At 41.5% G+C, this 24,769-nt stretch overlaps 1 protein-coding gene across 3 annotated transcripts in view; it reads right to left on the bottom strand.

Annotated features, from left to right (window-relative positions):
• Positions 1-24,769, bottom strand: part of ALPK1 (alpha kinase 1) — a 74,589-nt gene that overhangs the window by 14,947 nt on the left and 34,873 nt on the right. For 2 of the 3 annotated variants that reach the window (XR_004645900.1, XM_034772127.1), the window contains exons 2-6: positions 24,324-24,503; positions 19,052-19,206; positions 5,390-5,588; positions 2,788-2,847; positions 670-756 (exon numbers count right to left, since the gene is read on the bottom strand). Coding sequence is in view for 2 of the 3 variants with exons in the window: in XM_034772127.1 (XP_034628018.1) it covers positions 670-756; positions 2,788-2,847; positions 5,390-5,588; positions 19,052-19,206; positions 24,324-24,444 (622 nt within the window). In the remaining variant the exon portion in view is untranslated. The remainder of the gene's footprint in view (positions 1-669; positions 757-2,787; positions 2,848-5,389; positions 5,589-19,051; positions 19,207-24,323; positions 24,504-24,769) is intronic. The other variant, XM_034772128.1, reaches the window with a different exon arrangement.

Below are 24,769 nucleotides of genomic sequence, written 5' to 3'. Positions count from 1 at the left end.
AGTTTATTTCACCTATCCTGAGCTGGGAGATTTCAAGATTGTATAAAACCATTCTATGACACTTTTCCAACTTAGTTACATCATTACATTTATTAATTTCATATTGCTTTGGTTTGCAGATCAGCAGTCATGAAAATGGAAATTCACTCAGAAGGCACAGCATAGCATTAGGCTGGCTATGCTATCATCCTACCAAGAGCAGAGCTTCCATACAGCAGCTCTTTGCACCACCAACCTGGGGACTTCTTGCCTCTGCCCAGGTAATTTTCAGGACAGCTCTATGGGGGTAAGCTACTGGCTGGTTTCATTCAGGAAAGAATGTTGAAAAAGGGGGAATAGTTTTAATATTAAAAATAACAAAGAAACTGCATTTGCGAGTGCTTATCTTCTGGTTGTCTCAGCAACAGACTGACAATTTGTAAATTACATTTGTTTGATAAATGGGCTCTTGCTAGCTGTAAGTGTTTTCTGTCTCAGCCAGTTGTGAGTAGAGCTAATTTTCTGTGGCTTTCTCTGTCAGAGAAACCAGGGGAAAAAATTAGATAAGCCAAGTCTTTACTTAACACAGGAATTTCTTTTTAGTAAGTTATGAACATGGGAAATGACTTTAACACTTAAATGGTGAAATCACTGCATGGAAAAGTGTCTGGCTGCAGAGTGTGATCTTACCAAGCTTTTGCAGAATCTGTCCTCTGATCTGTATACAGACTGACTGAACAAGAATCCTATCGCTTTCCTTGTCATACAGCCACACGCCTGAAACGAGAGTTTAAAAACTCACTGGAGTGTGACACAGCTATCGGTGGTTCCTGAGCCCTTAAAATCTGATCCAAATCTCAATGAAATCAACTGGAGTCTTTCCAATGATTTCAATGGGCTTCGAATTAGGGCTTTAGATACCTTGTAGGCACTCAGATACACAGCTGATAGAACAGTAAAAGAACTCAGAGAGAGAAACACCAGTGTAAAGCTTTCATACCAATTGTTTTCAGATATACCCTAGAACAACAGCAATAAAATAATATTAATAATAATAAAATTTAGCACTTTTATGGAATACCCTTCTAAAGATTTCAGAGGTTTGCAAGGGTGGCCAAATATTAATAAATAATATTTAAATATCACAAATATTAACTAAAGTGATTATTTAATGTAATTAATATATTTGTGGTAATGTATACATGGCAGCATAACACATTCTTTTAGCCTGTGCAAAAAAATGCTTTCTCATCACACACATAATAATTAGGCATCTAAATTCTTATTTTTGTCTGATAGTTATATGGCATCTTTCATAGATATTGAACGTTCACACCCAAAACTTTATTAACTTATAAGTAAGTTTGCTAAGCATAATTAAAAACAAGACATACACTTACACACATCACTAAAGAATGAATATTACAAACTATGGTTAGATAAAACAATTAGTCTCACTGAACAGCATGCAAATAACCTTATCTCAGAGGTTTGCATTGTTTTAAAACTGGCAATGTTGTTCATATTCAGCACTGTCAACCCACACTAACTTGATCCCAAGTCTTGTGATATTTGGTCTGTCTCTTCAATCCCAGCTCCTGGACTTGTGTGGATGTTTGAGAGACTTATCTTTCATTTTAAAAAAGGAAGTTTCTAGCCCTCATTGTTGTGGAGAAAAGCTTGAAAACATGACCCAAGTGAATCATAAAGGCTCAGAAACCAAAAGGCAAAGAAAAAGCACCTAAAATGTAAAATTAAAAACTATCTCATAATTTTTGGGGCCTGACTCATGATTATTGAGCACCTGGGGTTGGCAATACAGCACATCCTTCCACCTGTAAAGCAAGCTCTGATGCCAACTGTACAGACCTCCGAGGGAGAGAGTAACGCTAACAAATAAGTATTTATAAAAATTCTAACAGCGTTTTAAAATAGCACAAGAATATTACGACCTTTATGTCCAATATTTCAGACCTTTCCAAGACTAGAAACAAGTGCTGTGAAAGCTGGAACTCTCTTTTCCCCATTGGTACAAATCCTGCATTTTTAGCTCTGATGGTCACTATATAATGAAACAATTATTATTGGCACAGGACACAATATTCCTCATTTTGTGCATAAAGCCCAAGTGATTTTGGGAGGAAAGAGAAACATTTCTCTGACAATCTGATTTAAAAATAAAATAAAATCAGTCAATTGTTCGAAACTGGTTAGAGGTTTAGAATGTTAGAAAACTCCCATGGGAGAGAAATTAACAGACAGGGTGTCAGTGATGCAGTCAAAGGTGCAGGGTACTTCTTGACCTAAGTAAAGGTTCGCAGAATATGGGCCCTGAATGAATTAGGGAAATGTGAAAAGAGAAAGCTTCATTGCCCACATATATCTCTCTCTCATGGTAAAAAGCAGAGAGAAGGGAAATACGTAATTTGCCTACCACATTTTTGGGCATTAAAAATAATAATTAAAAAGGAAATAAATACGAACAACAAAGGGTCTTTTGTGGGAGTTTTTGGTGCACAAGGAATGCATGATCAAGCTGCAAGAGAACATCACAATTTAAGACCCGATCCTGCAGGCACATCTTAGTTATCAGTATTATTTCTTATCAGGCTTCTACTGTTAGCAGCACCACTGAATTCTGACTAATATTGGTAGGAAGCATTATGCCTGGTGTAAGTCATTGCAAAATCAGGAGTTTATCAAGGTTTGTGCAGTGAATGATAATATTTAAAGTTTGTGTGAGTGTGGCAAATGATACAATTAGCTAAAAAGTGTATAAACTTGCCAAAAATGATGACTTAGACATACCTGTTGCTCCATTGTCATTTATAAGGCTGCTTAGGATACACTCGGCTTTTAAAAGTTTTCCTGAAAAAAGAACCCCAAAAGATAGATGAATATAAAAATGCATTATGTAATACAGACAGGACTGAATTATTCATGAATAAAAGTCTGTCTGTTCTAGTTAGTCTCCATCTTTCTAATGCATTCACTGTTCACGTTTAAGTGTTTTTAATTCTACATTACTGAAATTAGGACTGCTGTTAAACACTCACAGCTAGATTTAAACTAGTGGTCAGGAAATAAAGGACACCTGTATGTATATTGAGCGCCACATGCAATTTTGCATGCACAGAAACACAGAAGAAACGGTAAAGTAGGATACCTTATAGCTAGGATACTTGCACTATTTTGTACTTAAAAAATCCTGTATGCCAAGTTAATATGTATTACTTTACAGCAGCAGTTCTCAAACTTCATTGCACCAAGACCTTCTTCTGATAACAAAAATTACTACACAACTCCAGGAGGTGGGACCAAAGCCTGAGGCCACTTGAGCCCCACCGCCCTAGTCCGGGGAGTGCTGAAGCCCAATGGCTTCAGCCCTGGGCGGGGGGCCCAATAACCTCAGTCCTGCCGCCCAGGGCTGAAGCCGAAGCCTCAGCCCCACCACTCAGGGCTGAAACCCTCGGGCTTCGGCCCTGGGCCCCAGCAAGTCTAACGCCAGCCCTGGCGACCCCATTAAAACGGGGTTGTGACCCACTTTGGAGTCCCGACCCACAGTCTGAGAACCCCTGCTCTACAGCTCCATCCTGTCAACACTAGAGTGCAGAACTACTGCTGCGAATAGTCCCATTGTATTCATGTGATATGCTCAGTACAATGTGTTTGTAGAATTGGGCTAATAAATAAATAAAATATTTGTTAACAGAAACAACAACCCCTAGCAGAGTTATGGGCCTTGCCTCATTCCTTCCAGTACCCTAGATATTACAATATTACTTACAATCATGCAGATCTTGCCCCTACACAGCCACCCAGCTGTGGGGAAGGAAAAATGCACCTTACACAGAGCTGCTTCTGAGATGCTCCCTACAGGGGGCCGGCACCTGAAGGAGGGCCAGGAGTAGCTGGTGCCATGACTGTGCCCTCCTCCTGGGCCACTCGGCTGGGCTGGCTGGTCATAATGAGGGCAGTATGCTGAACTCATTAAAAGGCCTCAGCTTGCCTGTGGTGCTCCACCCTTCCCATAATGTAGGGCTGTGCTGAACAGGCTGAGCTCTCCACTGTGCCATCCACGCTGCCTCTGCCCCCACCCTGAAGTGGTGTCCTCCGAGGACAGGAAACAGTGGCAGATAGTGGAGGAAAGGAAGAGACTGTCCTCCAGCAGCTATAGTTCCCTGATCCCCTTGACCCCTCTTCAAGGAATAGGGAGCTGTTCCCGGGGATTGATCACAAGCAGAGAGAGGTGGTTTTGGACCGAGGAGGGGTGAGGAGGTTAGGCTGCTACATCATTCAAAGAAGAGAGTGGGGAACAGGGAGGAACAGGCCCTGAGCTGCTGGTCTCTTCGCAGGCTGAGTGGCTCCACGCCCTTCTACACTCTCTCTTGCAAAAAATGTAGTTGTCCCACCTGCTCCCTGGGCTTCCTCCTCTGTTTGTTAGAGAGGAGGGCTAGAGAGGAGCAGGGGCAGCAGCTATGGTGTGCTGCAGAGAGGTAGGGTGATAGGATTAGGACAGATTTAATTTTAGAGGAGGTGAGGAAAGCTAAACTGGGGAAATGCATGGCCTGGCCTGAACTGTACTGAGAGCAGCCTGGCCAGGGACCATCTCTTCTCCCTAAATCCCTCTCCCCATGATGCCCCCAACAAACCCAGGCAGGCACCTTCTTCCCAAACCCACCAATCCTCTGAGCAACCTGGGACAACTACCCCTCCTCAGTAACAGATTTAAGAACTGGGTAGGTGGGTACTGAATTCATGCAGCAAGGAAACATCCTAAACACAGGGTTTACAGTGAAAAAAACACAGTAAAATTTAAATTGAGTTGTTAAAACCAGGCTAGATTCAGTCAGCTTCTCCTTTTACCTTTGGTCCTGAAATAACGGGAAGATACTTTAAAAGCCATTCAGGTACCATCCACGCTCCAAGAGTGATGGAAAAAAAGTACCAATTTACATTAGTGGGTCTGTCAGCTGCATTGTTTGTATAGTCAAGTGGCCCTACTGAAAAAGCGGCTGGGACAGTGCAGAGAAAATGCCAGTATTCTAATCTACTTTTTAAAGGCTCTTGGTCAGAAGTATAGCAATTCAGATACCCCTGTTTGAAACCAGCAGGGCAGATTTGTTAAGGAACAAAAGCTCCAATTAGTATTTTCCACACCCTTTCACAATTTTCTCTACTGCTTTTGGCTCTGAAACCCTTTATGCCAGGCCCTTTGTGCTGGCAAGAGGAGGTGGGAGGGAGGCAGGGGGGTGGGATCTAGGTTTGAAAAGATGGCACTGGGATCATAGGAATGTCATCCCCAGAATAGGACAAAGTATCCTCTTGAAAGTCAAGTAGCTCCTAATTAGAACTGAGCTGAGAAAATGGAGAGAGAGAGCAAGAGAGCACTTAACAAGAGTTTTGTTACCTGAATTTACAGAGATGCGAGCTAGGCGAATAACCACCTGAGGGGCTATTGGTGTGGCTGGCTGCAACTTGTGCAGGCCTTTGGCAATCCGAAGAAGTTTGCTGGAGGCATCCACCCAATATAGGAATCGGTCAATCAGGAACACAATAGCAGCTGCTGTTGCACAGTCCTTGACCATGATGGAGGCTTTCAAATAAAGCTGAAAAGAAAACCAAAAACAGGAGAGAGCCAGGCAGAAACAGGAGAGGTAAAAGAAGTTCAGTTAAGTGTTTACAGAAAATACTCAAGCTTAATAACTCTTTGCGGAATAGTGCTGCTTACACAACACTATGCACTAGACCAAATTTTCAGTCAAATAGTCTTCCTTATTTGCTATCAGATAGTCACACAATTTTACAGAGATTGAAGAAATAGACATTAGGAAAAACAAATAAAATACTGTATGCATTTCTCAATCTGCTTGCAATTATTTTGTTCCCGGGCTTTTGGTAAGGGTGATGGTGATTAAATAAAGTTTATAAGTATTATAAATATTATTTCTGTCTATTTTGTGATTTTTTTTTTTTTTTTTTTTTAGCATGCAAGCTTCTGGTTGGGTAGTTTGTTTTATGGGTTTGTAATGTGGATTTTGTCCCTATTTTGTCTTTTTAATTGTTATACTGCTCCTAGAATGGCAGTTAAGTGCTTTGTAAATAAATTTAAAGGAACAACAAACCAATTAATAGTCATAATGGTAATGTCTAGCTCTTACACTGCTTGGCCTGGAGAAGTACCCAGCACCCTCCCAATTTCCATCTGATGTCACTGACAGCTGCAAGAGTTCCGCATCTAGTTTGTGCGGCAGTTGTTATCCATAAATCTTCAAAGAATTGACATAGGTGGGTAAGTACCATTAGTCCTAGTTTGCAATTGGGAAACTGAGGCACAGAGAGGTGAAGATGAAAACAAAATGCCTTGAGTGCCTCAGGCCACTTATTTACATATGTGTAAATATTTAAATATTATCCAAATGAGTGGCCTGATTTTTAGTGTTGCTGAGCTGCTGGAGTTCCCATTAGCTTAAATGGGAGCTGTGAGTGTTACCTCCAGAGTTTCTTTTCCTTTTTTCCCTAAAAGTCCCATAGGAAATTATGGCCTCTCAGGAGGCAATCAGCTCTCTGCCGGATCAGCCTTAAATATAAATAACTGGCATTAATGCAACATTAAGATTGCAAGATCAAACACTCCTTTATACATCACAAAGAAGCAAACAGGGCAGAAGTCCAATGTTTTTTCCTTTGCAGGTCACCTTTAATGATTTTTAAAGCAGTATTAACTCCCTTGGAGTCTCCTCTGTGGCTGATCCTTCTCACTGGCATGAGGAATCAGCCAGAGTTCCCGAAGGAGCATGCTGTTAGGGGGAAGGGAGGCCAGCAGGGTAGCAGTGTGGATGCACAGAGCCTCTGTGGGTGTCTAGAGAGCCATGCAGATCTTGGGACATCTGCCAGTCTAGGGCCCAAACACTTTGCCCTTTCCAGGGGAGTTGGAGGATCAGTCCCCGCCCCCACCCCCCTTCCCTCCAATGGGGCAATGAGGAAAAGAGCTCCACAAGCTCAAATTAGGAATTTCATACCACCTTTGAGGGTTTGTCTTGTGATGGGGAGAGTAGCATCCAATGATCATTTCACTGAAACGTGTACATTACATGATTATTGTTATCTGAGAAGCAGGGCAGAATGAAGGACCAGTAAACCACGGTAGAAGCCTCTTTTCCTATCTCAAAACATCACTCCGGGAGCACAGGTTGTAGGAGGAATGTAAAGGAGTGTGAAGTTATTGTCCCTTCCTTCTTGTCTGAACTGTCTTTTAACTGGATCCTATTCTACAGAATTCCCATGGGTCACACTGTCTCTTGGTCTTAAGCAAGAGAAAAGTGAAAAGAGTTGTCTTCACAGAAGGGAGAAGAGGGAGCGCAGGTTGCTTCAGGAAGCGAGAAGAGACTCTTGCAATATGGTATAGTCAGGGAACCCATCCCTCCTGTGCTTCCACAGGCACAAAATATGCTTTCCAGCCAGGTCTTTAGCCTACAACCTCCCTGTAACCCTCAATTACCCCGCCTTGTAAAAATGAGGCTAGTAATGCTACTTACCCAATTTTGTCAGGTACTTTGAGATGCTTGGATGTAAAGGGCTCTCTATACAGTGAAAAGTGCAGAGCCAGGAGTGTTTGAAAAATCTAGTATGTCAAGCTCTCTCCCAAAAAGGGCCTGACTCTCCTCTCCCTCACACCAGTGTAAATCAGGAGTAACTCCACTGAAATCAATGGTGTTAAAACTGGTGAGTGAGAGCAGAATCAGTCCCCAAAGCCCTATCAGATACCGCGCGACTGAAGAGAGAACTTTTTCTGAATCACCAGCAAAATTTCAAATAAAAAGGTTAGGCAGCTAGCTCAATGCTTGTAGTTGGCTTATAACATTTCCCTCGCTCATTAGCTCTCCTCGTAGGCACATATTCAATACTCAAATTAATACTCAAAGGTATTTAGGCACCCAACTCAATGGCTATGTCTACATTTATAACAATGTGTAAAGGAGAAGACCATACATATAGCTAGTATCCGCCACAGTGAAAGGTTGGCTGCGTCGACACTTGTCACTCTGGTGCATAGCTGTACCCCACAATGAGAGGCTCCGGACGCAGGGAAAACTCCAGCAGCTCCCCAGCAAGAACAGGTGGTGGCAGGGAGTAAGCCAGAGGGAAAGGCTCTGGTAGAGAAAAGCTCCAGCAGGGAAAGGCCCCCTGCTAGAGCCTTTCCTCACTGCTGGAGCCTTTCACCATGGCCCTGGCAGTGGGACACTCCACTGCTAAAAATAGCACTGTAGACATGAGAGGCACTGCTTGGGTGTGCAGAGGGTTCCTGCATGTAGGGCATGCTACTCTACTCGCCTAAGCTCTCTCTCCCCATCTACACTGCTATTTATATCTGCGCTAGCTGGCTGGGCAGTGTCTGTCTGCTACACGCCACCTTAAGTGTACATGTACCTAATGAGAGTTAGGAGCCTAACTACCTTTGAGAATCTGAGCCACTGAGCCTGATTTTCCTTTCATATGGGTTTTTATACCAGGTTAGCTCCATCAATAGAGAGACTCTCGATTTATACTGATGCAACTGAGATCAGGATCAGGCTCACAGAGGGGATCTTACTATTCTGTCCAGTTTTTAAATGCACAGCTTGCTATGTAACTCTCAGGTGATGAAGAAAGCAAGGCAGGGATGGTTTGGATAGGATATGATGATAGGATAATGGTACCAATCAATAGCAGCATATTTGCTATCTCCCAGCTTTTCCACACTTCAAGGTGGTGTTCTGTTTTTGTTTTTTGTTTAACTTTTTCCTGATTCAGAGAGTGGTGTTTGCTGAAAGGATGGCACTTGAAAGGGATTCCCCACTCCCTGCCTACACATGCTCTACTTCTGCCTGTCCACAATGGAGGAATCCCTCTCTTTAAGCACCTGTAAACTGACCCTGCAAACTACCCATTCTAAATGCTCATGAACACACCATATATTTAAGCACAGAGCATTGCCTAATCTATTTTTTCTCCCCTTCTTCCCTTAATAGATTGGAGCACAAAAGCCTGAGAGAGGGTGACCTACCAAACAAAAGGGCCTTTGAGTTCCTAGGAAAAGTAGACTTGGAGGAGGATGGAAGGAATCCAAGTGGCCCTATTATTTCCACTTGCACTAATTAGACATTTTTCTGTCAGCTATTGAGCACTGCTGAGAGGCCAAACTCACTGAATTCATTTCTAAAGTGTTTACAGAAGTTTGCATCTGTTTGTGTCTCTTCAGGAGGAAAATAAGCACTTCAATAGCATTGTGAAAAATCTAAACGAAGCATCCTATTCTGGAGGGCCTGGCAGCCTTGCAGCTGCATAATTTAACTCCCTGCTCAAAGCTGAAGGCTCTTGTGTCTCTCTCCAAAACCAAATGTACTCAAAATGTAGAAAAGTCAAGCCCGGGGGAGAATCTCCACAATTTTTTTTTTTAAAAAAGGAACGGTTGCATGCTGTGTGGCACATAGCAACGTAGTTTGGTGTCAGTCCTTGTAATTAAGTTCCTGTGTTTCTACCAGTACACTGAGAAATTAATACTCACTTCTTTCATTTGTTGCCAAATAGCATGGCTTTAAAATTCCTTAGCATCCAAAGATAGTGCTGGATAACTGCCATGCTGGGTACGTACACAAAAACATGTACAAAGAAACTCTCGAAACTATTTTTAAACAAACTGAGACAGAGGACCCAATTCTGCTCTCCATAGCACCATTATAAACCCAGAGTAACTCCACTGACTTCAAAGGTGTAACTGCCTAGCTGAGAGCAATCAGAAATTCAGATCTGCTGCTCATACATGGACACTTAAGCCCCTTTGTCCTTTATTGGGAGCTCTCTCATTTACTATATTTCCTATTATCATTTTAGAGAGTGTCTGTATGTGTCTAGATCTAGGGGGAGACAGGGAAAGAGAAATAAATACACGCTTTGTTTTAACATCTGTTTCCATGAAGTGAAATGCATATGTCTAATTGAGTTTATGATACAAAGAGGAATCTCATGGCTGGGAAGCGGAGTCAGGTGGTGACGGAATTAAGTGTGCATGAGATTTCTATACATGGTTGATTGGGAAAAATGCAAAAGAGCCTTTACTGAAAGTGAAGGGCTTTTGCTTAACAGCAGCGAGTGGAAGTGTGTGCTGTTTTCATGGTTTCTTGCATTAGTGCTACAGCTCCGCCCCACATAGAGCTTCAAGTTTGGGTCCCAGCTTTGGGTTCAAAGCCATGACACCTTCTTTGCACTGACAATGGCAGCTGTTCCCAAGACAGGACACAAATTCAGAACCAGAGCCATCTGGCACTAGACCTGGCAGGAACTGTGTAAAATGGATATTACTGGTGTAGTAATGAATGAGGAGGAGGAGGTGAAGAAGATTGGGGAACCCTTAATGTGATGACTAATTTAACAGGAATTAAAAGCACAAATAAATGAAATACTGGTTCACGCCTGTCTATTTATAAAGCAATGAACACATAGGTAAGCATTCCATGAAATGAGTGTCTGTCTGCAGACTCAGGAAAGTTCACATTAGGAAAGATGCCTTTGCAACAAAAAGGGGTAGAAACTTAGGCAGCTAATAAACGGCTTAATTTTCAAAGATACTGAGCACCATTAACTCATCCTGCATTCATCTAGGTGCCTAACTAGGGAACTATGTGCCTAGCTGTAGGCACTCATGTTTGAACACTTCAGCTTTCATTTATTTTGTTAGTGAACACTGAAATTCTTCAGGGAGATCCCAAATGCATGCAACAGGAAGGAATTTTCATGGTGCATATTTCCAGTGGCTTCAGTTATATCTCCTAGGTCTTTTCCTAAATTGACACACAATTTACATCTCATCTATATATATAAATCCTAAGAAATTGCCTATTGCTTGTTTATATTTCTTCCATCCATCTATATCAGCTGTGGGCCAATCAATCAACGAAGGGCCAAAGCATTGAAGGATATGGCATTGAAGGACTTGATTAATGCCCTGTTAGCAAAGCCCATCTTCTCTAGTGGAGACTGGATCTGCTGGGAATTGTTAACCCTGTGGCATTGCACTGGGTTTCTCTGTCAATTTTTGTTAACAATCTAATTGTAGAATAATACAGTTTGCATTTCTGTATAGTTCCTTTATCTGCCAATCTTATAGTCCTCTACAAACACTAATGAATTAAACCTCACAGTATCTCTGTGAGGTTGCTATGTTCTCTAACACCCATTTTACATATGGGTAAACTGAAGCAAAGAATGGTTAAATGACTTGCCCTAGTCATATAGCAAATCAGTGGCAGAGTCTGGAATAGAACACATGATTCCGGACATCTAGTTCCCTGATCAAACTGGTAGACACCACTACCTCACTTCTTATGTAACTTCTGGGTCTGCTGATACAAGCCCTAACCAACTCCCTTCTGAGGTCTTTGAGAGTTTTTCCATTGATTGATTGAGCCTGTTACTAGTAGCCCCAGATACAAAAGAATTTAAAAGCCCTGGAACAGCTTTATTTTTTGAGTAAATGTCTTTCTTCACCATATGAGAACTAAGTTCTGGAACAGTTACAGCTTTCAAGAATCAAAAATTCACTCTCTCTTTTCAGCTTAATTCTCTGGCAATTGCATTTACTATATATTTTTCATTTCCTGCTCTACACGTTAACAGCACGTAGACTTCATACACATGACAACACATGGATCAATATTCACTTGTGAATCTCTGACGCTATGTTGCCATTGAGGAATTCTGAGGATGTCAGAATCAGGAAAACAAAAGCTTGAGTCCCTTTGGGCATTCACTATAACCCCGGGAAGATTAGTTACTAAGTACAGGGAGCACTTGGAAAATGTAAACTGCTATGCAAGTGCTAAGTTTCTGCCTGCTAGGAGAGGAAAGATAGTCCTGTGGTTAGGGCACTAGCCTGGGACTAAGGAGAGCCAAGTTTGATTCCCTGCTCTACCACAGACTGCTGGTGTGACCTTGGACAGGTCACTTAGGTCTAGAGCCTCAAAGATATTTGGTCACCTAACTCCAATTTAAATCAATGGGAAATAGGCACCTCAATATCTTGAGGATCTGGGCCATGGTCTCTCTGTCCCACAATTTCCCATCTGTAAAATGGGGACAATACTACTTCCCTATCTCACAGGGTATTGTGAGGCTAAATCCAGTAAAGGGGGGTATTTAAATATACAAGATGGATGCCCACTGAAGTCACTGGCAAAGCAATCATTTACTTCAATGGTGCTTTATGATCAGAATTTATAATTCCTTCCTCATCTACCTGGTCTAACAATTCTCAAGATATGAGCCACTAAAATCCAGTCCGAGTTGAAGGTGGAGGCAAAATGCATTCTGGTAGTCAGAATAATGTGATTTTAAGATGTAATGTTTTGTGACTCACGAGGGCTTGAAGATACTGCCATACTATTGTTTGAAAACTGGCAATTAACAGGGTTAATTTATATCCCTCAAGGTAAACAAGATATCATACCTTTAAAATGTTTCCTACAGTGTGGTTGTAGCTATGTTGGCTCCAGGATATTAGAGAGAGAAGGTGGGTGAAGTAATACCTTTTATTAGACCAACTTCAGTTGGTGAAAGAGACTAGATTTTGAGCTCCACAGAGCTTTTCTTCAGTCTGTGTAGCTGAAAAGCTTGTCTCTTTCACCAACAGAAGTTGGTCCAATAAAAGATACTACCTCACCCACCTTGTCTCTCTTTAAATACTTTAAAATGGTCATTGGTCACTCAGACTAATAGACAGATATACTGTGGCAATTTACCAGACAGGGCTAGATGTTTTCAGCATTATCACAAGTACCCTTGGCTAATTTACCACAGGATCCAACAGGTAAACAGATCAGATGGAAAGTTTTGGTTTTGTATGCATTTCAGTTTCCTGAGCACTGCGAATTCTGGATTAGAATTAGAGAGCTGGCATTCTCTGATGCTTATAAAAGCTGTTCTGTGATATTTCTCAATTAAAAAAAGCAAGACCTGGGATGCTAGGGATGTAGGCATCAGTAGAAATGAAAGGGAGCCTATGATGGCATGAATTCCTTCCTCAGCACCAGACAGAAACCAAACTGCAGTTCTCAGTTACCTGACTCTCCCTTACACTTGGATCACCTAAGGGAGATCTTATAACATAAGTCAGGTAGCAAAAGGTCAGTCTGGACAGCTAAAGGCCCAGGGCCAAGAGTTAGGGCTTTAGATTATAATGCTCTTTGTTACCTTACCAACAGGTACAAAAAGGAGAAAGCTAAATACTCAGCTCCTGCTGTTTCAAAGGTTCCCATCTCTAAAGTGTCAAGCACACCTGTGACATCTTAATCAGGCCTGTTTCTTTAATGTTAGCCTCTAAACATTTCATTAGGTCAAGTCATTAGGAAAGCTTATTCAGTCCTCATTATCGCACAATTCCCATTGACTTGAATATTCCCATTAACTTCATGGAATTTTGCCCACGTAAGGACTGAATAAGCTTTCCTGAAGTTAAGGTTCAACTAGTTCCCATTACAATAGCTTATTTTAGACTCCCTCCCCCCAGTCTCCCAATAACTTTGCCTTGGAAAATTGTTTTGGTCTGAAAATTGCCGCATTTACTGTGAGGACACAGAAATAAATTAACATATCTTCTTCAAACCTGGCAGAAAATGTATTTTTAGTTAACAGTCATTAAATATTGTTTCACATTGTTCACTCTGCTTGTGAGTTTTACCACTTGCCCTCACCCTGGGTTTCTCCTGTCTATTTAACCTGCAAGCTCTTTGGGACAGGGACTGTCTACTTGTGTGTACAGGGCCTAGCACCATGTGTGGACCCAATCTTGGCTGGTCCCTTGATACTACTCTAATAATAAGAAAGAATGATCATTACTTGAAATTGACTTCTGTTTAATGCTGGTCTCCCTCTAGTCAAAACTGGCTTGCTCTTACCCCTTCCAGCTTTCCATGTAGTTAAATCTCCTTGAAACCTCATATGCTGGCTACATTTGAAAAAGAAAACAGATTTTCAATAAGCAAAGTTATTAATGATTATTGTGGATGGTTTAGAGAAACTCTTCTTTGCCCTGATGCCTACAAAAAGCTTGTCAATGGCTAGGCTGCCAATGAGACCACTGCCCACTATGCTGACCAGTATTGTCTCATTATTTCCTTGTCTATCTGTACCCATTTGCCCTCTTGCTCTTTGGGGGCAGGGACTATCTTTTTGTTCTGTCTTTGTACAGCACCTAGAACAATAGGATCCTGGTCCATGATCATTACAAATATTTAATATAATAAATACAACAATTAATATAACACGGTGCAATCCTGCTCCCATTAATCTCATGGGAGATTTTTGTCACTTACTTCAGTAAGCGCAGGGTATGGCCCTAATCCAGTAAATCACTAAATCACATGAGTAGTCTCACAAGATGACTGCTCGTGAGCATAAAGTTGTCCCACAATGAAACTACTCACATACGTGTGTGTGTGTGTGGACATGTTGCCCTCTATAGGCTGGAAGCAGAACATAGGGACATTTTGATAGCTTACAGCTAACAGAGATCATTCAGAGGGCTAATATAAGCAGCAGAAGCCTCAGGTTTTGGAACTGAAGGGCCAGGAGTCCTGTCTTAGTCCTGCAGGTGTGTGTGGTTTTCTTATGGAGAGGGCATAATCCTTCCAGATTTAAGGTTGCTACCATGGTCTAACAAAGGAAAACAAAAGCAGTCTTATGAGTAAAACAAAAATCCTGACGCTTCCACATGTTTGGGGTTTGGAAGCATTAGGATCTCACTGACAACTGGAACATTTTTTTGGCTTTAGATACAAATAGAGAGCTCCATCCTGAAGTCTCTACCCAGCTCAAATACCCCCTTCATGGGAATTTTTGCTGAAGAAGCCTGAAGAATGAGGTCCACTGTAACTAGCTGGGGGATATGCTCACTTTTAGCTGACCACTCCTTTAAAAACCTGTTTGTCTGTTCAAAAAATGTGAGAAACACTTTGTTGAGCCAGTTAAATTGGGATGGTCATTTGGATATGCCTGTGAATTTTCATCAGAAGACATTTCTAAGAGATGCAGGGAAGATTCCCATTGAATTTGGACTAAATAGGACTTAAAAAAAAAAAAAAACATGGGGGAGGGAAATAATCTTTTAGTCATATTGGAAAAGCAAAAATTCTGAAACAAATACGAAGTGGAGCAGTTTAAAAGAATGATGGAAGCCGTCTCACCTTGACAGGTCAGACAAACTCTTTGTGCCTCCTACAGATGCAGCAACCAGGAACTGATACACCAGTTTTAAAAATGTGAGAATAAGCCAAATGCTGAGGACCAAATTTCAATACACTTACTCCCTTTGGGTAGAACCAAGAAATCAACAAACTATTCACCACGTAAGTCATTACCCAACATGAGTAAGGGTATCAAAATCTGGCGCTTCATAATAGCAACAACGCTCTATGGTAATAAAGCACCTTTCATTCAAGGTCTCAAAGTACTTTACAAACCTTAGTTCATTAAATTTAAGAACTTATTCTAAACTTAATAATTTAGAATAAACGCAGATGAAAATTGTTAAAAGGTTTTCCTCAATATCTACGAAGGCTTATTTTTCTTTCAGAGAATTTAATTATCTCTTTGCCCTCCACATTAAAAAAGAAAAAGTTGTTCAGACTTTTATCTTTCCTCATCAAACTGTAAACATTCCTTTTCAGCCTCATTCTTCTCCCCCCTCCCCAGCCTTTGATTCAAAGAGCTCTTGCTCTGCCTTGAAATTTTATTTAAAATAAAAAAAAAAAAAAAAAAAGGGGGGGGGGGGGGAGAAGGAGGAAAAAAATCCCTTTTCCTGACTAATACTAATAATACAGGTCAAAATGTCAGTCGATCTACAATTAAATGGAAAACAAAAAAGGTTTTCCCTTTTTCCCCCACAGTACAATAGCACTGGAATATAAATTACCGATGAAGATGAAATAATACTTCAAAGCACACGGGGAAGGGCAGCACAGCGTTTACAAAGTATTTTCAACGGCACGATGAAACATTGAAGAAGACGGTAACCCATGGATTTCAAGGGGTATTGGTGAATGGTTTAAAACTAGCATGCGGTAGGATTTTAGGTCCCTATAGTCTATGACCCCATGATATGCTTTGTTTAACAAGGGCAGCTGCAGTTATCAACAGATGTTTCGGCAATAAATAATTGGTATCATCTCGGAAAAGACCCATCTACCTGGGGAGCGGGCATAATGCTGAAAACACTGCTCCACTATTACAGCCACATTAATCTCCTATCTATCCCGGTTTCTCGGGGAGTTTACTGCAGGTGTTTATCCTGGGAGAGAGCAGACAAGTGCTCCAAAGTTAGAAAGCTTTGTGAGGATTGTAAAGGAGGTCGGCCTCTGCCATAAATTTCTGTCTAGGGCCACACACACCAAGAGAAAAAAGAAAATACCAAAATAAATTGAGAATTACAATAAAATCCTTCTTATCAGTGGAGCGTACAAAAGCAAACACTCCCCACTTATTAGTAACATGTAAGGGGTGCGAGTCAAGCTTCCAATTTTCTTTTTTTAAAGCTATTTGTGCTGATGTGTAAAAAATATGATTGAAGTTCCTGGATCCAAAACTTGTTGGCTGTACTCAGGCCTGACTGAATGGAATCCCGGCCTCAGTGAAGTCAAGAAGAGTTTTGCCATTCATGTCAGTGGGGCCAGGATTTCTCCCTAGGTCTCTTGGGCCTGACTCCTCTTTCACTTGCACCAGTGTAACTCTGCTCACTACTCCTGATGTACCTCACTATAAGTGAGAGGAAAACTGGAGTCCCCTCATCTTTAGTTTAACTCTGTTTTTAAACAGGCACCATGAATCTAAATATCACACTTGACTTCAAAATAAACAAACAAGCAAACTTGATATTTCTATAACTGGAAAAGGCTGGAGAAAAAGTGGGGTTTTTTTTATCCATCACCTTCCAGGCTTGGGTCTTTAGGCACCAGATATTGATTGTTTAGGGCTCAATCCTACAAAACCTTTCTTGGGTGAGTAATCCTTACTCTTGTGAAAAGCCCCATTAAAATCAAAGGGGTTTCTTGCATGATGCAGAAACATTTTTGCAGGTTTCTGTTGTGGAGTTTCGTCCCAAAATTGAGGACCCAATCCCACATGACCTCACTCATGTGAGGAGTCCATACTCCGCGCTATCAGCCCCATTGAACTAAATTCCAAAATCAGGTTTTACAAAATATTATATAAATATGTATTTCAGGATTTTATTTTAAATGTCAATGCAAAGTTTTCTGGGAGGATTTAAACATTCTCCTCTTTTGCTGGAAACGTGAACACAACAGCATCACAGTAGTGCAAGATCACTGGAACGTTAAAGAGGCTAATAAAGTGAAAGTGACTAATCTATTATTATTAATTTATTGTTTGTATTACCATAGCAACTAGGAGCTCCAGTCATGGATCAGGACCCCATTGTGCAAGGCGAAAACAGAAGAAAGGCCATCCCTACCCCAAATGCATCAAGTGCAGAGATTAGTAAACAGCATAAATGAAGTAAAGTTATTTTTATGTTTTTGTTTTGAATTAATGAACAAATCATTCCTTGTAGGCATATTCCTGCCCATTTATATAATTAGTTCTGCTTGAGGGAATACTATCAAAGTCCTTTTAGATACTTTCTTTCCTGTACCATTATACAGTAGCAAAATATTTGTACACATGGAGATGTCACTGCTTCCACCCACTATATCCTGCCTGGAGCCTTTCTGGGTATGTCTACACTGCAATTAGACACCCATGGCTGGCCCATGCCAGCTGACTTTGGCTGGCAGGGCTTGGGCGAAGGGGCTGTTTAACTGCAGTATAGATGTTCAGGCTTGGGCTGCAACCCAAGCTCTGGGTCCCTCCCACGTTGCAGGGTCCTAGAGCCCAGGCTCCGAACAGCTACACTGCAATTAATCAGCTCCTTAGCCAGAGTCCCACAAACCTGAGTCAGCTGGCACGGGCCAGCCATGGGTTTTTAATTACAGCATATACGTATCCTCTGATGCCAACCTCCTGCATTGTCCACCGGGACTCATTTCCCCACTATGTGCTGTGCTCTGAAGCCTGGTCTACCCGGGGGGGGGGAAGGGTGTAGGGGAGGGACGGGGAAGAAATCAATCTAAGTTATGCAACTTCAGCTACGTGACTAACGTAGCTGAAGTCGACGTACTTAGATCTACTCACCACGGTGTCTTCACTGTGGTGAATCGACTGCTGCCGCTCCCCTGTCGGTTCTGCCTGCGCCTCTCGTGACGGTGGAGTACAGGAGTCGATGGGAGAGCGCTCGGGGGTCGATTTATCGCATCTAGACTAGACGTGATAAATTGATCCCCGCTGGATCAATTGCTGCCCGCCAATCCAGTGGGTAGTGTAGACATATCCTGAGTTAGGCTATTTTGCCCCACTGTCAGGCACAGCAAGAGAGTCTCTTAATAATCAACTTAAAAGCTCTCATTGGGTTGCCAGCTGGGAATGGGGGTGAACATCATCTTAGATCTCAAGTTCAAGTCTGAGTCTCAGCTAGCCCACAGCCCAGAAATCTAACAGAAAGGCCTGATTTTGCTCACACTGACATCAATGGAAGAACTCCTATTAATTTCAATGGGAGCAGGACTGGGCTCCCAGTTTCCAAACAGCAATACTATCCTTTATCCTTCCAGCTTTCATTATGTCTAGCGTATCTAGAGATTAGGTACTCCATGAAGAGTGATGGCACAAAGCCACTGTCTCCAGGATATGGATTCATTAAAATCACAACAGGAATTATTCTAAGCTGTTCATACTAATCGGAACCTCATTTCATCTGGGGAATTCAACTAGGGAAGCGATGGGAGTTCCATATCTAGTTTGTGTGTGATTGGCCCTTTTCTGATAGCTGCTTCCTCAGATTAGTTCATTAACAAAGTCATTGTCTGCTAAATTACAGTGAGGAATGGTGTCATCTGTGTAGCAGTAAATATAGAGGACTAGGGCACTATACACTCAAGAATTGCATTTGTAGATTTTAAAGGAACAGGTGTGCTGAACTTCATACCAGTAATTCATGCAGCCTTGCACTGATCATATCTTGCAGATTTGTTTTGTCTTCTGGGCTTATGGCTTGTTTGTATTGCCACTTCTCTGGCACGAAGGGCCACTTCATTTCCTTTGCCTCTTCAATAAGGGTCCTTAGATCATCAGGGAGCGAAGCTGAAAAGGTCAAAGTGCAGGTAAGGAAATTGCAGATAATTCAGCCTCTGGTGTTATGATGTAGCATCTAACCCGCAAAAAGCATTCCCTTGCCTGCACCTCTTCTGAGGGACTACAAGCTGTTGGTTTTTGTCACAAGAGTAATAATGAGAGGGGTGCATCTCATCGGTTGCTCTGCTATGCCCTGCAGGTAAATTGGGGCTGCCAGACATTAAAAAGGTTTTTAGCAGGAAGTAAAACACTTTGGTGGCCGTCTATGCGTGAAGAACTAGAGAAAGAAACGTAGGAAACATTTTCCCCAAAGAACAGGTTTTTGGCTGAGTGAATTAACCCAACCAACAGCATGGTAAACCTATCCCATTTGCTAAAGACTATTAGAAATCTGCTAACGACTAAAAAGGACTAAGATAATTAGAAGGCTTGGAAAGTTTGTTAAATAATTCTTCAATGTCCACATTTGCCACAAAGGTCATTGGCAATGAATTATTCAAGCTGCAGTAGTAGAAATAATTGTGGATCACCCCCCCCCCCACACACACACACACACATACTCCCAGTACCACAGTGAAAGGAGTAATAAAACTCAGTTATGTAGAAAAATGAAGACAAAATTATTCAGTCCATTTGAATGGCTGATGTATGGCACAGGGAATTAATTCTCTACAAATGCCCTGTATTTACCAGTTGAAACTGCATCACCCATACAGAAAATCCATGGACCAAATCTTCATCTGCTATACAGTAGGGTAGTTCCTTTGAAGTCCATGGAGCTACATGGATTTACACTAGCTGAGGATCTGGCAATATGTGCCTGTACTGTTATGCTTCATTTTCAGTTTATGTTAGAAGTAATAATACTCCATAACATATAGGGTAGAATTTTCAGAAGTGTTCTGCATAGATTAACTCTGCTCCTGCTGGAGCCAATGGACCACTGACTTCAATGGAAGCAGAATCAGGCCAATTTTACACTTTTGAATTCCCCATTGGCAGTGCCTTACATCTGAGGATTTCTAAGTCCTATTTAAAATGGGTATTGCACAGTGAGGTTAAAGGCCTGATTTTCAGAGGTGAAGAGCACCCAGCACTACCATTGACTTCAAGTGGTATGTTGCATGCTCAGCCCCTCAGTGATTTGCCAAAGGTCACACGGTGAGTCAGTGGCAGAGTTAGGAATAGAATAGATGAGGCATGAATCCAGGTCTCATGACTCTCAGACCTCTGTGCTAACTACCAAAACTTTATGACTCCCACTGCTAATAAAAGTGGATTAACCAGGGATTATTGACCAGCTGGGGTTAATGGCAATCATCAGCTGCGTATCTAGCCCCAGCTGGTCATTGATCCCCAGGAAAAATCCTGTTCTGAGATCATCATTACTTAATGAGATAATGAGTTAAATGTACTTCTACATTTCTACAATATCATGATATCTTAGAGATAATAAATTAAAACCCACATTTCTTATCCTTATTAAAGTCTACTTACTGACAGTGAGATCTATTGGGCTGTAGAATAGTTTTTCTTGGAAAAAGATGGAAGCCCTGACATTCAGGGACAAATTTTCAAAAGTTGCCTTTAAAATTATGCCCACATTTTTGCACATATTATCTCACTCAAGTGACATTGCACTGCAGTTATATGTTGCTAGCACCCCACAAGCAGCCAGGATTCCCCAGTGTTTTGAAGCACTGTCTGGGCATTGACTGTATTATTCCCACTGCTGCACAGGCTGGCAGAGAGTGAAGGCACGGAAAGGTGGCTCAATGGAATGGTCAGAGGGGATGACAGCTATGTAGCATGCTCACCTCTTCCCAGTGCTAATAGAAACTCTATGATAACAATTGTGATAACACATAAATAGGATTGAGGGAAACTTGGTTGACCACAAAGAGGACAGAACTAAGATCCTGCCTTTTTATGTATAGTAGCCTTAAACAAAGAGGAAGTTTCCCCTGGCCGAGGAGCCTGCTGGAGCCTGCTTGGAGACCCTGCGTCCCAGAAGGTGCCACTCTGGTGCGCTCCCGGGCTGTCAAATGTGGCTGACAACTCCAGCAGAGAAGCTTCTCCCAGCTTCCCCTTCAGCCCAGATCAGCAACAGCAGCAGAAGGAGAAAGAGGTCAGGCAGGCTAGCAAGCAATACCTGCAGAGATGCCAGAGTCAACTTTTTTGCCAGAGTGACTTCTTTGACTCAGACATTTGCAGTTAATAGATTTAACAGTTGCGGATATTGACTTGCTGCATCTCACTGCTTGCAACTTCCCAACATTGCCATTCTCTCCCTTTCTTCTTCCTCATCTCTCCCCTCCCCAATAAAAAAAAAAGCACACTGAATTAAATAATACCGACATTTAGAGGACAGTAACAGGATCAAGCATTACAAAAGTAATAAGTAATGTGGTTTGGGACACTCGTAGGCAGACTCTCTAAGACCATTACTGTTACCCTCAACTCCAGTGAAATTTAAATTTGCATTAAACATTTGATTTTAATTAGGCCCCGATCCCGCAGATGAACTCTGTTCCCATTTGGATGCAATAAAAAGCAAAGGATAGAATAAAGCCTAATTCTTTCCTATTATCTTAACCAAATGTCTTTAATGCTGTGTTAGTTAAAACAGAATTTAGGATAAAATTTCCAAAAGCACTTAAGTCACTTGGGAACTTTAGTCTCATTTTCTAAAGTGACTTGAGCACTTAGACCAAGATCCTTAAAGGTACTTAGGCACCTTACTCCCATTGAAATCAGTGAGAGTTTTCAATGAGAGTAAGGTGCCTAAGTACCTTGAGAATGTGGGCCTTACGAACCTAAGTCTCACTGAAAGTCAATGAGTCTTTTAGGTTGTCTTTGGGAGCAGGTCTTCTTAAGCATTTGTAATGTGCCTAGTACAATGGGGCCTCCAATCCTTACTGGAGCCTCTGGATGTGACTGCAATAAATACAATTATTGTATTGTGTGCATTGTATCATTATCTATGGAACCACAAAATATTGCAGTGGCAACTATAAATAATTCTGCACTCTTCAGCCAAAATCCAAGCACCACCGATTTTATGGCATGGCTGTGTTATCACTGTAAGCAATGTAAATTCACGGCTAATTAGGAGGGCTGAAGAAGGAGATGAAACTACACTGAAGCTGATTTGTAGGATTTATAAACAAAACAAAAAACCTTAAGTAAGGTATGGTGAGGATTCTTTTTTTCCCCATTTGTGTGTGTTTGGCTTTCAGTTGTTCCTATGTTTGGTCTGAAAACCAGTTTGACAAAGGCAATGTCTGGGGGAGGGGAGAGAAGAAAAACCCCCAGCGTTTGTGTTCAGAGAATCCCCTTGGCTCAAACTGCTGCCATAAGTGACCCTGTACTAATGCCATTCTGTTGGAAGCACATGTGGGCTTGATGAATCAGTTATATCACAATCTGATTGTTACTGCTGTTTAAAAGCCACCTGCCATAGGAAAGGGGATCTGCAGTCTGAGATCATCCAGCCAACCTGCAGTCTGTGCCCTCCAGTAGAATACACACACAGACAGCAACTATGATTAGGTATTAATATTATTATCACTGCCCCATTGCAAGTGGATTTTCTTCTTTTAGCCAGCCCTTCCTAAGAAAAGCCTGAGCCTCACTTCAGTCTCTGATCACTCACTTCCTGAAGCAGTTTACCTGAAGGGCCATGTCTAATTTAGTAACTATAAGGGCACTGATTTACCTTATCTGGAACTAAGCTGATTATTTCTCATGCTTTGTGGCATTTAATAGGAGAAAAGAAGAAGAGAAGGATGAAGAAGAAAGCACTACCTGATTAGGAGTTCAAGAGCCCATTCTAAAGAGTGATAAAGCTTAAAGGAATTTGTGATGAGAAAACAAAGTACCCTTTGTAGAAAAAGAAAAATCTTCCCGTATCTATAACAGAAACCTATCCACCACCCTCAAACACAACCATGCTCAGAAACTAACTGAGATGCTTGATAGCCACTGACCTCCCAGTAAGATCATGGGTTTGCAAATCTGTTCCAAGCAGACTAGAATACAAAATGGGTCAATATGTACTAAATATTATTAGGATTGAATCACTCATGCAAAGTGGGGAGAATGCCCTGAATGCATATAGTACCAACTACAGACAAGTGAACTAGTTGGTGAGAAACACATGCACTCTTATTAAAAAAAATGGTTTTGGCTTTTTAAAAATCTCAGATTCAACTATTAATATTTTCCTTTGTATTCAGGGCATGAGTAATTTTTCTGTGTGGCAAAACAGAATAGGTATACTCTCCAGCTGGTGACAGAAAGAAAGACACTCAGAAAACGAATTCAGTAATGAAAACTCAAAATAATTCTTTATGTGAAAAATAAAAGCTATGATGGTGTAAGGTTGGGTAGCCCCTTAGAAAGCTTATTACAGACTGACTAGAACTAACAGTAACATTTGGCAGGTTCTCATATCTAATACAAATTTACATTTCACTGGAATTGAAATAATTCAAAACACCAACCATCACACAATGCTGAAATAAATGCTAGCTTCTCCATAGGACAGGCAATGAAAAACTCTTGAATCTTAGCACTCATTTTGTATGTATTTATTCCAAATATTAAAGGCAGAGGATATTCTTTCAATATGGATATTGCAAGTGTTTTTCTTGGAACACCACTTGTAGAGGTGTTGCATGTTTTACAAGAAAGAGATTCAAATGGTGAGATTTTTTGATGAGGAGAAACTGTTAAATACATAAGCAACAGACAAATTCCTAGTGAAAGGAAAGTAAGTAAGTGCCAGCATTCAGAAGTTGCATCTTTTTTTTTTTTAATAATTGAAATTTATGTGCATCAGCAAACTTTTGGGCATTGTTCTTCCCAAACTAAACTGTTCCTTATAGGCTCATGTTTACTGAAGCCTAAAATTGGAACTGACAGCAATTCACTGCAACAAAGTGGGCTTCTTTCCCTGCCTGCCTGTAGCCCACATCCCATTCACGTCCTAGAAATCCAGTCATCTTCTGACACTCATCTGCTGGGAGAAGAAAAATAGGACAGGGATGGGGATGTGTCACTGTGGCAAGGAAGTTCACAGCAATCTGCTGGCTTGTTCCTGGGGCCTCTCGTTGAGACCTCACCTTTGCACTGCTGGAACTCTCTCTTGTCTTCCTCCGATGCATCAGACATCTTGGGTGAGAGCACATCGAGAGCTTGCTTGCACTCCTGAAGCAGTGTAGCCACGACTTTTTGATTATTCATGATGCCTGCTCCAACTCTGCTGCGAATTGGGCGTCCCTGGGTGAGCAGTGATCAATTACCTAGGAGAAGACACAAATTCTAAATGAAAAGGATCCCTTCAAGGCTGAGGTACCTGGTGAACAAAAGAGAGGGAAGATGATTAACTAAAGCATCATCAATTATCTGTGAGACTCAAGCAGGGAGAGATAATAGGGGAAATACATGACAGCCACGGAAGACTTTATTAGAGGAGTGTGTGAAATAACTGCAGGGTCTCTGTGACTAACTGTGCAAGGCAAACATCTCTGAGGTACCAGAGAGCAGAGAGAAAGGGCTTGCTTTTCAA

Source organism: Trachemys scripta, chromosome 5, assembly GCF_013100865.1.
Source record: "Trachemys scripta elegans isolate TJP31775 chromosome 5, CAS_Tse_1.0, whole genome shotgun sequence".
In the NCBI taxonomy this organism is placed as follows: Eukaryota; Metazoa; Chordata; order Testudines; family Emydidae; genus Trachemys; species Trachemys scripta.
Note: the sequence above shows the minus strand (reverse complement) of the source record. Positions and strands in the feature narration are given on the sequence as shown.